The sequence below is a fragment of the Suncus etruscus genome, chromosome 5 (assembly GCF_024139225.1).
Source record: "Suncus etruscus isolate mSunEtr1 chromosome 5, mSunEtr1.pri.cur, whole genome shotgun sequence".
Classification (NCBI taxonomy): domain Eukaryota; kingdom Metazoa; phylum Chordata; class Mammalia; order Eulipotyphla; family Soricidae; genus Suncus; species Suncus etruscus.
The window spans coordinates 18,466,491-18,480,746 of NC_064852.1; the positions used below are offsets into that span (position 1 = coordinate 18,466,491).

A 14,256-nucleotide genomic window follows, 5' to 3' on the forward strand; every position below is an offset into this window, starting at 1 on the left:
GTGCCCAGTCAGCATCCTCAGCATTGCTGAGTCTGCCCATAAACAGGTGTGGAGTCTCAAGTGCTGAGTGGGAAAGACAATGACCATGGGTACTAGATGAATTGGGTGTTCAGGGAAGTCTCTGAGGAGGAACCATTGGAGCAGGGAACTGAGTCACATGGAGGAAGGAGTTACTAGAAGACAGGGAAGAACATTAATAACAAATCCATATAGAGTTGTGTAATAATGAGGTCTTTGCATTCAGTGGCCTTGAAAGAAAGAAATAAGACAGAACTTGATTTTCAAATCAAGGGCTTGCAAAAGACCAGAACATTTTTTAAAAATGTGTTGGCAAAAGGACCTCTCCAAAAGCCATTGATTGAAAATTACTTGGTTCCTTGCAGTCTTGCATCCAGAAATAACTTACTGTTTTGTTGCTTAGTTTCCACTGTAAATGCTGCAGTAGAAAAAAGCAGAACTTGCACTGGTCATTCTTTCTGCAGCTCAGTCTTGCTTAGTATGAGATGTAAACGAACACCTTTCTGTGTTAGAATGTGTGTGTATATATACATTTGTTTGTTTATTTGATTTTGTGACACATCTGGTGGTGTCAGGGGTTACTCCTGACAGGTTCAGGGGACCATGTAGAATGCTGGGGATCAAAGCCGGGTTAGCCACATACTGGGCAAACACCCTCCTTGCTGTGCATGCTCCAGCTCTAGGGAATGTATATTTGATTTGGGGCATATTTAGTCTTGCTCTACCATTGAATACTCAAGTTTGTTAATTTTATTTATGCAGTTTTTGGTTTTGGGGACACACCTGTGTCTCTCAGGGATGACTCTTGGCTCTTTGCTCAGAAATCACTCCTGGCAGGCTAAGGGGACCATTTGGGATGCTGGGGATCAAACTCAGGTCTGGCCCGTCAAATTTGTTAATTTTAAAGTATGATGTGATACAACCTTTTAGGTATGTTTTTAATAATGATGTTAATGTTTTAGGCCAAACACATAGAAATGAAGTTGCTAGGTCAAAAGGCATTTGATTTTGTTTTTTTGGCACCATACCTGGCAGCACTCGATTTCCTCCTGACTCTGCACTTAGATTATTCCTGGCAGTGCTGTATGGGATGGATGCTGGGAATCAAACTTGGCTCAGCCACAGGCCCACTCCACTGTGTTCTCTTTCTGGTCCAGCTTATGTCTTTTGGGTCAGCTTTTGAAACCATGGCCAGGTGGTTTTTTTTTTTTTTTCTTTTAGTATATTTGTTTGGGGGCCACACCCTGCAGTGCTCTGGCACTCTACATTGGACATGTCCAGGGGCCCTACACTGCTGGGAATTGATCTTGGGCCTCCTGCATGCAGTATGCACGCTCTGCTAGTTGAGCCTATTGCACGTCAGTCCTTTATGGGGCTGACTGATGGAGGGATGGAGGATGAGGTCTTTCTCCTCCAGCTTAGATCACGTGTCTGCCACCCTGTTCAGCTGGCGGTTCTGAGGTGAATGCGTTGGGTATAAAGCTAACAGGTAGTCAGGCTTCAGAAGATAACTACTTTATTCAGTGGACAAGGCTGAAGCCAAAAGCCCCAGAATTAGTCCTCCCAAAAACAACCCTTGCCTTCCACAGACCCTTACTTTTATACATCAGAATCAGGTACCACCCTAGGATGGGAACAGAATGCCAGGTCACACCCTAGGGTAGGACACAATCATCAATCAGGGTAGGATCAGTAACATAATAATTCATGGAAATGTTTACATACACAACAGAGCCCTCTCTGGTCCTGGTTATGTATTTGAGGGAAAAGGAGCTTTATTTGGGGCCGGAGAGATAGCATGGAGGTAAGGCGTTTGCCTTTCATGCAGGAGGTCATCGTTTCGAATCCCGGCGCCCCATATGGTCCCCTGTGCCTGCCAGGAGCAATTTCTGAGCCTGGAGCCAGGAATAACCCCTGAGCACTGCCAGGTGTGACCCAAAAACCAAAAAAAAAAGGAGCTTTATTTGAAATGTCGAAATGACATTTATATGCAATGTCGAAAAGGAGAGAAGCTGCTGAAGTGAAAGCAGGGGGAATAACATCCCAGGTCAGGCTGCAGTGGAGTCCCCCTATGAATTGAAGGGAAGACAGCAAATGCAGAGGAAAGGTCTCTGCTCAACTCTGGGCTTTTATTAAAATAGCTTTTAGAAAAATAATGCCCCTTTATATCATGAACATCTGGATCCCGCTGGTGTGTGTGGTCAATGTCCAGTGCTTTCATGTTTGCCAGCTGATAAGTGGAAAGTGTTATTTCTTTAGTCTCCTGTGGATTCCTGAATGAAAAAGACTTAAAACAGTGCATTGCTGCGAGACCTCATTACAGATATTTTTTTTTTTTTTTTTTTTTTTTTGGTTTTGGTTTTTGGTTCACACCCGGCAGCGCTCAGGTGTTACACCTGGTTCTATGCTCAGAAATCGCCCCTGGCAGGCACAGGGACCGTATGGGATGCCGGGATTCGAACCACTGTCTTCTGCATGAAAGGCAAATGCTTTGTCTATCACTCCGGCCCCAGACATGGATAATTTTTATATAGTATTTCTTGGCAATTCCTTACATACAATATATTGGGCTAGGGGGTTGGAAGCTTTATATGTGTCATTTGATTTCACACAACAGTCTCATATAGTCTTTCATTGGCTAGTTAGGTTAGTGGGTCTCTTAAACTTTTGGGAAAGGGGAGATCAGAGAAATTATGCTTCTGCATGATAGTCCTCTACCCAGGATGGGACTGAAAAGGCAGTATCAGTTGTTGGGTAGTCACTGACTTTGTTTTTGTTTTGTTTTTTTCGGTCACACTCAGCTGTGCTCAGGCCCTGAGGGGCCTTCCATACAACATTTTGTGGCCCTGCCCTAGAGGAATCTTTTTTGTTTTGTTTTAGTTGTTTGGGTCACACTCCCCAATGTTCAAGGCTTACTACTGACTTTGCCTCCTGCGGTCCCCAGGTAAATTGAGTTTAAGACCCCTGGCTCAGGGGTTACTCCTGGCTCTGAGCTCAGAAGTCACTCCTGTCAGGCACAGGAAGCCATATGGGATGCCAGATTCAAACCACCATCTGTCAAGGATCAGCTGCATGCGAGGCAAAATGCCCTGCTGCTGTGCTTTCTCTCAGGCCTCAGTCAGTGGTTTTTTTTTTGTTTGTTTGTTTGTTAGTTTTTATGTCCATTGTGTTACTCTTTTTTTTTTTCTTCTTTTTTTTTCTTTTTGGGGGCTCGTCCGGGATTTGAACCATTGTGTTACTCAATGCTACTTTCCTTTCCTGTCTATATGTTTGAACAAAGATTTTTTAATTTTTGGGCCACACAGTGATGTTCAGCAGTTACTCCTGGCTATGTGCTCAGAAATCACCCCTGGCTTGGGGAACTATATGGCACACCGGGGATTGAACCGAGGTCCGTCTTGGGTTAGCCGCATTTAAGGCAAATTCCCTACCTCTGCACTATAGCTCCAGCCCCAAGCTTTTCTTTTTTTTGGAATGGATTTTCTTCATAAAATGGAAATGTTTTTATATTTTGAGATGCTTAGTGCTGGGGGCGGTGAGGTGGCGCTAGAGGTAAGGTGTCTGCTTTGCAAGCACTAGCCAAGGAAGGACCGCGGTTTGATCCCCTGGCGTCCTATATGGTCTCCCCAAGCCAGGGGCAATTTCTGAACACTTAGCCAGGAGTAACCCCTGAGCATCAAACGGGTGTGGCCAAAAAACCAAAAAAAAAAAAGAGAGAGGTGTTTAGTGCTGTCAATTTAAAGAAATGTCTTGAGACATTTTCTCTGTTCTTTCAGAAAAAAGAAGACAAGCACCCAGAGATATTTATGAATTTCACGGAGCCCTGCTATGGCAGTTGCACAGAGAGACAGCATCATTACTACCTCAGTTACATGGAAGAGTGGTAAGTATCATGCTGGCACCACCAGGCTTCTTGAGAAAGTTTTTATTGAGAAGCTAGGCAAGGGACATACATATCTGAACACATTTTCAGCTCACCTGCCTGCCACGTCTATTTCCCCAGTTCTGAAATTATCTCACTTAAGTGCATATGAATGTTAAAAAAGTTTAACTAACTAACCCCCTGTGAAAATACTGCTATGTAAAGGACTTACTAGAAGTTTCCCCCTGAGAACAGTTGTTAAAGCTAGATGATATGCAGCAAAACTCTAGTGCTCATTTTTGTTTGTTTGTTTGTTTGTTTTATTTTGGGGGGCACACCCGTTGGACGCTCAGGGGTTACTCCTGGCTATGCGCTCAGAAATCGTCCCTGGCTTGGAGGGATCATATGGGACATGGGGCGGGGGTTCGAACCAAGGTCTGTCATAGGCTAGCACTCGCAAGGCAGACGCCTTACCTCTAGCGCCACTTCTCCGGCCCCAACTCTAGCGCTCTATAATATTTTGTTTGCATGCTAGACCAGCATTATGATGTGGTTCTCTTGTAACTCACCTTGTCTTTAATAAGCAGACAGTTGACTGAGTCTTCAGGACTTTATCCTGAAGTAGTGGTCTAAGTATTGGAACTTAGATGCTAAAATCAGCCATTGAACATATTTTACTTTTCCTCCTTGACATCTTGTGTGGCTATTCAGAGATGTTATCACTGTCTTGGCACTGGTTGAGGTAGAACTGTTGCTGTTTGGATTTAATGGGCTTTCTGCTTTTATTCTTTGAAGGGATTTAGTGCTGGCAGCATCTGCGGCTTCAACTGAAGTTGGCATCCTTGCTCGACAAAGTGATCAGGTAAATTTCTCTCTTTTGTCTCTTTTTTGGGGGGAGGGCCACACATAATGTTGCTCAAGATTTACTTCTGGCGCCCTTGGGGGACCTTATGGCTTGCTGGGGATCAAACCTGTGTTAGTTGCGTGCAAGGCGTTTGCACATCCTTCCTGCTGTGCTCACCTCAGGAGCTCGTTGTCACTTCCATGCCATGACTTTCCTGAGAGTTCAGAGAGCGCCTATGTAGTTAAGGGGTAGGTGAATTGACATCCCTGTAAGGAATTGCCGGATGAGTTCAGATCTTTAGTGATAAAAGCCTTAGAGTCAGTGCTTTGGACATCGCATTGGATGAAGATGGTGTCAGATTTAGCTCTCTGTTCCGGTCAGGAAACTCCTTTTCTTTCAGGGTTCACCCAGAGTCTGTGCACTAAGAGCGTGTTTTTGTTATTTCTGTTTCACTGTGTATATCCTTCCTGGGACTGCAGCTTGCCCATTCTGTTCTGTAATCAGTAAACTTTGTATCATCCTTAAAGCAGATAGATCAAACCAAATTGTGACTCATCAGAAATATTTGGGTTGACTGAGCAAATGCACATGTAAGCACCTGCCTACTTTTTTTTTTCTTTTTTTTTTTCTTTTGGTTTTTGGGCCACACCCGGTGATGCTCAGGGGTTACTCCTGGCTGTCTGCTCAGAAATAGCTCCTGGCAGGCATGGGGGACCATATGGGACACCGGGATTCGAACCAACCACCTTTGGTCCTGGACCAGCTGCTTGCAAGGCAAACACTGCTGTGCTCTATCTCTGGGCCCCTGCCTACTTTCTTATAGTGGCCTCTTCACAGGCAAGGCCTGGGCTGGGGAGTTTGTCTTGAGGCATTGGTCCAAAGAAAGTGAAACAGGGAAGGCGATCCTGAAGAGTTCGTCCTGAGGAGTGATCCTGAGAGCCTGAGGTGATCTGAGGAGGTGATCCTGAAAAGTTGATACTGTAGGGTTGGTCCCAGGGAGCCTTGTGGCAGGAGGGGCTGCAGAGTGACTACAGAAGGGATGCTTCCCTCTTATACATCTGCCTTGGGTTTAGACAAGCCCTTGTACCCTTGGTACAGAACTTTCTACATCTGCCTATGCCCCTGATTTTCCACTGATGAGGATTTAGTTTGACTTTTTTTTTTTACCTTAAAATTCCTCTCTCCCTCAGTAGGGTTGTAGCCATTTTAATATTTCTATTATTGTAGTATTATTCATTTTATGTATTTTTATGTATTCTTTTTTTTTTTTTTTTTTTTTGGTTTTTGGGCCACACCCGGCAGTGCTCAGGGGTTACTCCTGGCTGTCTGCTCAGAAATAGCTCCTGGCAGGCACGGGGGACCATATGGGACACCGGGATTCAAACCAACCACCTTTTGTCCTGGATCAGCTGCTTGCAAGGCAAACGCCGCTGTGCTATCTCTCCGGGCCCGTATTCATTTTTTTTAATGGTGCTATCATGCAGACTATCTTCAACTTCCACTTTGCAAGCAGAATATCTTGCTCCCACCTTTGACTTGTTCACCTTCAGCCAGGCCCATCTTCTAGCTGATATTTGTCTGTGTCTCCTTTTTTCTGTTTTTTTTTTTTTTTTTTTTCCTTTTTGGGCCACACTCAATGACACTCAGGGGTTACTCCTGGCTATGCGCTAAGAAATCACTCCTGCCTTGGGGACCATATGGGGTGCTGGAGGATCAAACTGCAGTACATCCTAGGTTAGCGCCTACAAGGCAGACGTCATGCCGCTCTGCCACAGCTCTGGCCCCTGTGTCTCCTTTTTCTAGTCAAATGCTCAGTACCTGAGTTATACCCCCTACTGTGTTTCTGGCAAAAATCAGAACCACTCCTGTTTATATTCCTCTTTATAGTAATTTACAGCTGCCTATTTTGTTTATAGGTTTGAAAGTTTAAATTGGTTTATTCGTTTGAAAGTTGAAGCGTTTTGTTGACATTTGTGAAGGTGATTCACTCCAGAGATCAGTGCTGAAGTCTGGCCGCATTATCCACTTCCTCTGTAGCTTTTCTCTTACTCACTGACAGAGTCTGCCCCTTCACTCGTGCCTCTCAGTCTCAGTCAACACTGAGAGACAAAGTGTTTGTGATCTTTAAAATCCAATAATCATTTCTTAGGGGGGATAGAGCTCATTCCTGCAAGCTTGAGCAAAAGGGAAACTGAGGGGGGAAATTGAGTGTTTTCTTAGGGTTTCCAGGAGCAGGGAGATTGACCGGTGTTAGGTCATTGTATGCTGGAAGATAGTTGCGTGCTCACTGGGGAATGAGCCCAGACTCAAGGCCATGGTACAGAAGATCCAGCTCCGAGTCCCAATCTCAGGTCCCAGAGTGGGTGTGACCAGCTCAGGTCAGCAGGTTTCCAGCATCTGTCTTGTTGGTAACATAGAGTTTGATGTGGAAGACCGATCCCTCACTTGTTGGCCTCCCCAGGATTCTGGGTCCTGTCTTTTCAGATTCCATACTTCGTTAGTGTACCGTTTGGAATCAGAGGAGTTGGGTTTTCTTTTCTCTTTCCAGCAGGAACCAATGCAAAAGTCCCATCAATTCTTTCTTTTTCCTTTTATTTTTTTTCCAGATTAATTGGGAATCCTGGGTCTTGGAGGATTCTAGTCGAGCAGAGCTGCCCGTGACTGAGAAGAATGATGACTCCTTGCCCATGGGCGTTGCCATTGATTACACGAACCAGGTGGAAATCAGCATTAGTAAGTGCTGTGCCTTTTATGTGGGGGGGGGGCACACCCAGCGGTTCTCAAGGGTTACTCCTAGCTCTGAGCTCAGAAATTGCTCCTGGCAGGCCTGGGGGGCCATATGGGATGCCGGGGATTGAACCCCGGACAGCCACATGCAAGGCAAACACCCTATCCATTGTACTATTGTTCTGACCCCAAGTGATGCATCCTTAACAGTAGGTCTCTCTCTTTTTATTTCCTCTGGACCAGTGACTCTAATCAGGGCTTACTCCTGGCTCTGCACTGAGGAATCACTCCTGGAGGGGTTGGGGGACCATATGGAGTGCTGGGCTTGAACCTGGGTTACCTGTGTGCAAGGCGAGCATCTTCTTGCTGCACTATCTCTCTGGGCCCAAAAGCTGTCTTTGGTGACTGGTTAATAGTGAACCCTAGTCTGCATTCTCATGCCAGATTATATTGCTCAAGTGTGTTATGACAGCACTGATTCTATCCTTTAGAATGTGGCTGAAACTCAGGACTGGGAGGTGGGGGGTAGGTTTCAGAGCTTACTCTCTCACCATCCCAGATCCATGAGCTTGTACAGGAGCCACCCCGGTTGGGTCCTGCACACGGCCCTAAAGTGTCACCTTGGATGCCGTGGTTCGAGTGTGTTTCTGCCTGCCAGGCCAGCCCCCTCCTCTATACCTTCTCCTGCCCCCCAAAAGCAGGGATTACTACCAAAAACTTAATTGGTGTTTTTTGCAACTGTGGGGAGTATAAAGTCTAAAGCTCAAGTCACTTTTCTGTGTCATACTGTGTGCTTTCCAAAGTATTCTTTGGTTTCTCTTGTTAACTTTTGTTTTTGTTTTTGGGCCACACCCAGCGGCGCTCAGGGGTTACTCCTGGTTATCTACTCAGAAATAGCTTCTGGCAGGCACAGGGGACCACATGGGATGCTGGGATTTGAACCAACCTGGATCGGCTGCTTGCAAGGCAAACACCGCTGTGCTATCTCTCTGGCCCCTCTCTTGTTAACTTTAAAGACAGGGGAAACTATTTATTTGGTCGTGGGAAGCTGAACCTACCTGCTGGCACTGAGACTCCCCTAATACACTAGGCACCTTTGGGGGTCGAGGCCACTGCAAGCCTAGTAGGGCTTCTGTGGGTGGACGAGAAGGGCTAATGGCAAGGACACTAGGACGGAGTTCAGAAGGGCCCCACAACCTTTGGGATTTGTCCCTGGGCACAGGCTCTGCCTCTGACCCTTAGTCAGCGGCTCTGCCTTCATCATTGTTTTCTGTTTTCACAGATGATGAGAAGACTCTACCTCCTGCTCCTGTTCTCATGTTACTGTCCACAGATGGTGTGCTCTGTCCGTTTTATATGATCAACCAAAATCCTGGGGTTCGCTCCCTCCTCAGAATCCCAGAACAGCTCTCTCTGGAGGGAGAGCGACAGACCAAGTCATCAGGTATGTCCTTCTCCCTGCTAAGACATCCAGGCCTCTTTGGGCAAGTACATGGTGCTTCTCTGACTTGCCTGCTTTAACAAACACAGCTTTACCATTTCTTTATTTTAGCATCTATAAACCAACCACCTCCAGACATGACCTGGGGGCTGGAGAGATAGCACAGCGGTAGGGCGTTTGTCATGCACGCAGCTGACCCAGATGAACAGTGGTTTGATTCCTGGAATCCCATATGGTCCCCAGAGCCTGCCAGGAATGATTTCTTTCTTTACCCTCCCCATCAAGAGTGATTTCTAAGCACAGAGCCAGGAGTAATCCCTGAGTGCTGCCAGGTGTGACTCCCCCCTCCAAGTAAAAAAGCAACAGATATGACCTGGAAGAGCCTATGTTAGATGATGTGGATCATGACAGATTGTGCATAATTGTTTCATCATGCAGTGGCATTCTGTTCATTTACTGATGACACGGACTTAGTGGGAAAAAAAATTACTTCATATCTTCTGAGTTGTCCTTTTAAGAGTAATATATATGCAGAGTCCAGAGATTTTTATAAGGGTTAAGGAGCTTGCTTTGTATATGGCTCACACTGATTCAAGCTCAGTACCTCTTTGGCCCTGAAGACCTACACAGAGTGATCACTTAAGCACCGAGTCTGGAGTAAGCCCTAAGTAGGGGTGTGACTCGCAAAACAAATCAAAAAATACCACCAAAAATCAAAGCATCTCTTACAAGTAAGCAATAGTATTAGTATTTCTTGATTCATTTTCTAGCCCCCCCCAAAATAAACACCTTAAAACAAAAACAAAAAAAAACAACAGCATAGGGGCCGGAGAGATAGCATGGAGGTAAGGCATTTGCCTTTCATGCAGGAGGTCATCGGTTCGAATCCCGGCGTCCCATATGGTCCCCTGTGCCTGCCAGGAGCAATTTCTGAGCCTGGAGCCAGGAATAACCCCTGAGCACTGCCGGGTGTGACCCAAAAACCACAAAAAAAAAAAAAAAAACAAAAAAAAAAACAACAGCATAGGAGAAATAGTTAAGCTGGATATTTAAATATAAAATCTAATCTCTGATGGAGACTATTTTCTTATGTTTTTTTGTTTTTTTGTTTTGCCTTTGGGCCACACCCGGTGATGCTCAGGGGTTACTCCCGGCTATGCACTCCTGGCTTGGGGGACTATATGGGATCTAACCAGGTCCATCGTGGATCAGCCTTATGCAAGGCAAACGCCTTACTGCTGTGTTATGGCTCCAGCCCTGTTTCCTTTCGTTTACATTTCAAATAGTTGTTCTTTCTTCTCTTTGAAAAGTAATATGTTCACTAGAGAAGTAGGGAGTGTGAGACATGGTTGACCAGCCCATAATCCATAAGGCAGGAGCCACAGCCGAACCCTGTTCTCAGTACAGGCTCAATTGCATGTCACTCCAGACTTCCATACTTGACTTCAAAGGAGACAAACTTGGGGGCCCTAGCATACTAGTGGTGCTTGGGCCACCCTTGACTCAGTGCTTGGGGGAACCATATGGTTCTGGGGGTCAAACCTGGGCCTCTTGCATGCAAAACATGTGCCCAACCTTATGTGTTTGCTGGCCCAGAAAGGAAATTGTTGGGTCAGAGGGGAAGAGGTGCCTGCTTTGCATTCTGCTGAGAGTCCCCTGAGCACTTCAAGGAGTAGTGAATTCCCCTGAATTCCTCTGTTGTAGATCCTTCGCCCAAAAGAGTGCTACTTTCATAGAAAGGGACATTTTCATACTTGGTCTGAGCATTTATTTGCTTTAAGTGTAGGAAAAATAAATTCTTCTCAGAGAATTTCTTCTCAGAAGAAAGACCATTTAGGTAAATGTCTTGAAAAGTACTTTTTGGGCCCGGAGAGATAGCACAGTGGTGTTTGCCTTGCAAGCAGCCGATCGAGGACCAAAGGTGGTTGGTTCGAATCCCCGTGTCCCACATGGTCCCCCATGCCTGCCAGGAGCTATTTCTGAGCAGACAGCCAGGAGTAACCCCTGAGCTGGGTGTGGCCCAAAAACAAAAAAAAAAAAAAAAGAAAAGTACTTTTTATTTGTTGTTGGTTTATTTTTCTGGGGGGGGAAAGGCACATTTGGCAGCCCTTAGGGCCTGTTCTTGCCTTTGTGCTCAGGAGACTGACTATATGTGGTGCCAGAGATTCAAACTAGGGTCATGTCCCGCTGCCACACTTAAATGCAAGGCAAGTGCTGTCTGTCCCTCCTATCTCTCCAGCCCATCTTTTGTTTTTTTTGTTTTTTTTTTTTTTTTTTGGTTTTTTGGGCCACACCCGGCGGTGCTCAGGGGTTACTCCTGGTTCTCTGCTCAGAAATAGCTCCTGGCAGGCATGGGGGACCATATGGGACACCGGGATTCGAACCAACCACCTTTGGTCCTGGATCGGCTGCTTGCAAGGCAAACACCGCTGTGCTATCTCTCTGGGCCCTCCAGCCCATCTTTTTAGTATTTTTAAGCTAAACAGGTAGAACATGTTTATAGAAAATATCATAAGCTGGTCCCCTTTGCCTGCCAGGGGCTATTTCTGAGCCTAGAGCTTGAGTAACCCCTAAGGACTGCCGGGTGTGACCAAAAAAAAAAAAAAAAAAAGAAAAGAAAATATCATAAGCTTATGATTTCTCTTAGCATTTTTTTAAATAGCCCACTCTTCATTGCTGTACCCATTTATGCACAGACTGACCTAGTCTTTTTTTTTTTTTTTTTTTTTATTTTTATAATTTTATTATGCAAAAATATGGAACACTTCACAAATTTGCGTGTCATTCTTGCGCAGGGGCCATGCTAATCTTCTCTGTATCGTTCCAATTTTAGTATATGTGCTGCCAAAGCGAGCACAGACTGACCTAGTCTTGATTCCCAACACCGTAACTGGTTGCCCATGCCCACAGTCCTGAGCACAGCTGGGTGTGACCCCAAAACAAAGCAAAAAGTCACAATCCTTATGTACTTGGGATGTGGGATCTGGGAGGACCCAGAGCCTCCTGAGCGCATGGAGGGCTGGCAGATCCCGCAGTCAAAGTGGAATTATCATTTCTCTTGTTCACCAGAGCAAGGCCCCATGGGATGAAAGTATCATCTGAAAACCTGTAGTGTGTCTGTTTATTTCTTGTTTAGTGACTTTTAAAACGGAGAAGTTTAAGTTAGATTTATTTCTAAGAATGAAAAGTCACTGGATTATTTGATTTCACAGTAACATTGAGGAATATGATTTTTTTGGTGGTTTGGTTTTGGTTTTGGGGCCATATCCAGCGGCACTTCGGTTACTCCTGGCAGGCTCAGGAGACCATATGGGGAACTGGGAATCAAATCTGGGTTGGCTGCATATAAGACAAATGCTCTCCCCGCTGTCCTTTATTGTTTTTTCCCCCATATTTTCTGTATGCTTTTTCTTTATTACTTAATTAAGTCCCCATATATTCTATTAGTCTAATGTCTTTTTTTCTGTCAGCTTTTCGTTTTATTCATGGAATATTTAACTTTTTTTTTCTTTTTGGTTTTTGGTCCACACCCGGCAGCGCTCAGGGGTTACTCCTGGCTCTGTGCTCAGAAATTGCTCCTGGCAGGCTCGAGGGACTATATGGGAAGCCCGAATCAAACCAGGGTTTGTTCTGTGTTGGCCACATGCAAGGCAAATGGCCTACCATTGTGCCTACCATTGTGCTGTCGCTCTGGCCTGGAAATGTTTAATTTTAAAAAGTTTATTATCAGCTTATTTTTTTTTTGGTTTTTGGACCACACCTGGCGGTGCTCAGGAGTCACTCCTGGCTCTGCACTTAGGAATCCCTCCTGACAGGCTCAGGAGACCCTATGGGATGCCAGGGATCAAACCTGAATCGGTTGCATGCAAGGCAAAAGCCCTCTACCCTTGGCTATTCTACTACAAATCCTTCCCTACCCTTGGTTGCTGTTAAGTAGGTCATGATACAGTTTTATTTCAAGTGGGGGTACACAGTGCTCTGGGGAACCTGGTTTAACCTTACTGAACTATTCCCCTTCAGTGCAGTGCCGGGAATCAAAACTCAGCCTCATGTGTGTCAGGCTTGTGCAGTCCCTGTGACCTCTCTCCCGACCCTACTGTCAGGGTGCTAACATCTCCCTTTTTTCTTTTGTCCCCTACAGGAAGCACTCCCAGTACCCCAACCTCCACACAAGCCCCGCAGAGACTTGATGCAACCCCCACATTAGCTTCTGCCTCTGCCCCAACCTTGATGCCTGCTGTGCCCGACGCCACGTTCTCCTTGTCCTCTGGCGGGTTCTCCTTGGCTACTTCTGGTTCTGGGGACCCCCCTGCATCCTCCACCACCACCAGCAGCTCCAAAGTGCCCCTGGGTTCTGATGTACCCACCTCCCCTTTTGCTTTTCCTCAAGCCTCCGTGGCCACCACCCCGGCAGCCTCTCCCATGACCCCAGCAGCTCCCCCCTTCTTTGGCTCAGCGGGTTTCAAGCCGACTCTGCAGAGCACACCCATGGCCAGTATGGGGATGAAGCTTACCTTCCCACCCTCAGCGTCGACCACCAATGCCAACCTCAGTGAGAAGTAAGTTGTGAAATCATCCCTTATGCCTTATTACTAATCCTAGGTGAATTGGTCTGACACAGGATAGCTGTGAAGTATTAATAAACCAAGCCAGTCAGTAGAGAATCATGGAGTCAGTTGGCTTTCTCATGGTCACACTCCACCTCCACCCCTTAAGTCACATTGAAACCTCTATTTTATTTTATTTTGGTTTTTGGGTCACACCCGGCAGTGCTCAGGGGTTACTCCTGGCTCTACGCTCAGAAATCACCCCTGGCAGGCTTGGGGACCATATAGGATGCTGGGATTCGAACCACCATCCTTCTGCATACAAGACAAATGCCCTACCTCCATGCTATCTCTTCGGCCCTGAAACCTCTTTATTTCCCAACCAGGAGGGGCAGGGTCCAGTGAGATCCAGGTAAACTTTTAAAAGTCAAAGTGTTTGCTAAAAAAGAAAGCAAGTTGAGGAACACGTTTGCCTTAGACAAAAGCAGAGTGTAAGCTAACTGTAAGTCAGGAGTAGGAGGGTTCTTTTTGGTGGTGGTAAAAGTGCAGCTACTTTTCTAGTTGCTGGAGGGAATGCTTTTATTTTGTATTTTCCAAAGTCATACTTGCAAATGGGGAAAAACAACATACAATTTGCGTCAGTAAATGGAATCAGGAAAGGCCTCTTAGAAGTTTAGTGTTTTAGCTCTCTTTCAAAGCTTACACCTAAGAATTTGATCTCTCTTTTTTTTCTTCCAAATATATGTTGGGTTCTACTTTTAGAAAGTTCCGTATTTATGGGGCCAGAGAGATATCGTGGAGGTAGGGCATTTGCCTT

The 14,256-nt window shown here is 45.7% G+C and overlaps 1 protein-coding gene and 1 non-coding gene across 2 annotated transcripts in view; one reads left to right on the top strand and one right to left on the bottom strand.

Annotated features, from left to right (window-relative positions):
- The window catches only part of NUP214 (nucleoporin 214), a 99,590-nt gene that overhangs the window by 13,010 nt on the left and 72,324 nt on the right, over window positions 1-14,256 (top strand). Inside the window, exons 8-12 of the mRNA XM_049772815.1 lie at window positions 3,795-3,901; window positions 4,676-4,742; window positions 7,331-7,457; window positions 8,734-8,895; window positions 13,034-13,451. Of these exons, the coding sequence (XP_049628772.1) occupies window positions 3,795-3,901; window positions 4,676-4,742; window positions 7,331-7,457; window positions 8,734-8,895; window positions 13,034-13,451 (881 nt within the window). The remainder of the gene's footprint in view (window positions 1-3,794; window positions 3,902-4,675; window positions 4,743-7,330; window positions 7,458-8,733; window positions 8,896-13,033; window positions 13,452-14,256) is intronic.
- Window positions 11,643-11,749, bottom strand: LOC126010432 (U6 spliceosomal RNA). Its single transcript, XR_007496462.1, has one exon. It is a non-coding gene; the product is annotated as a U6 spliceosomal RNA (small nuclear RNA).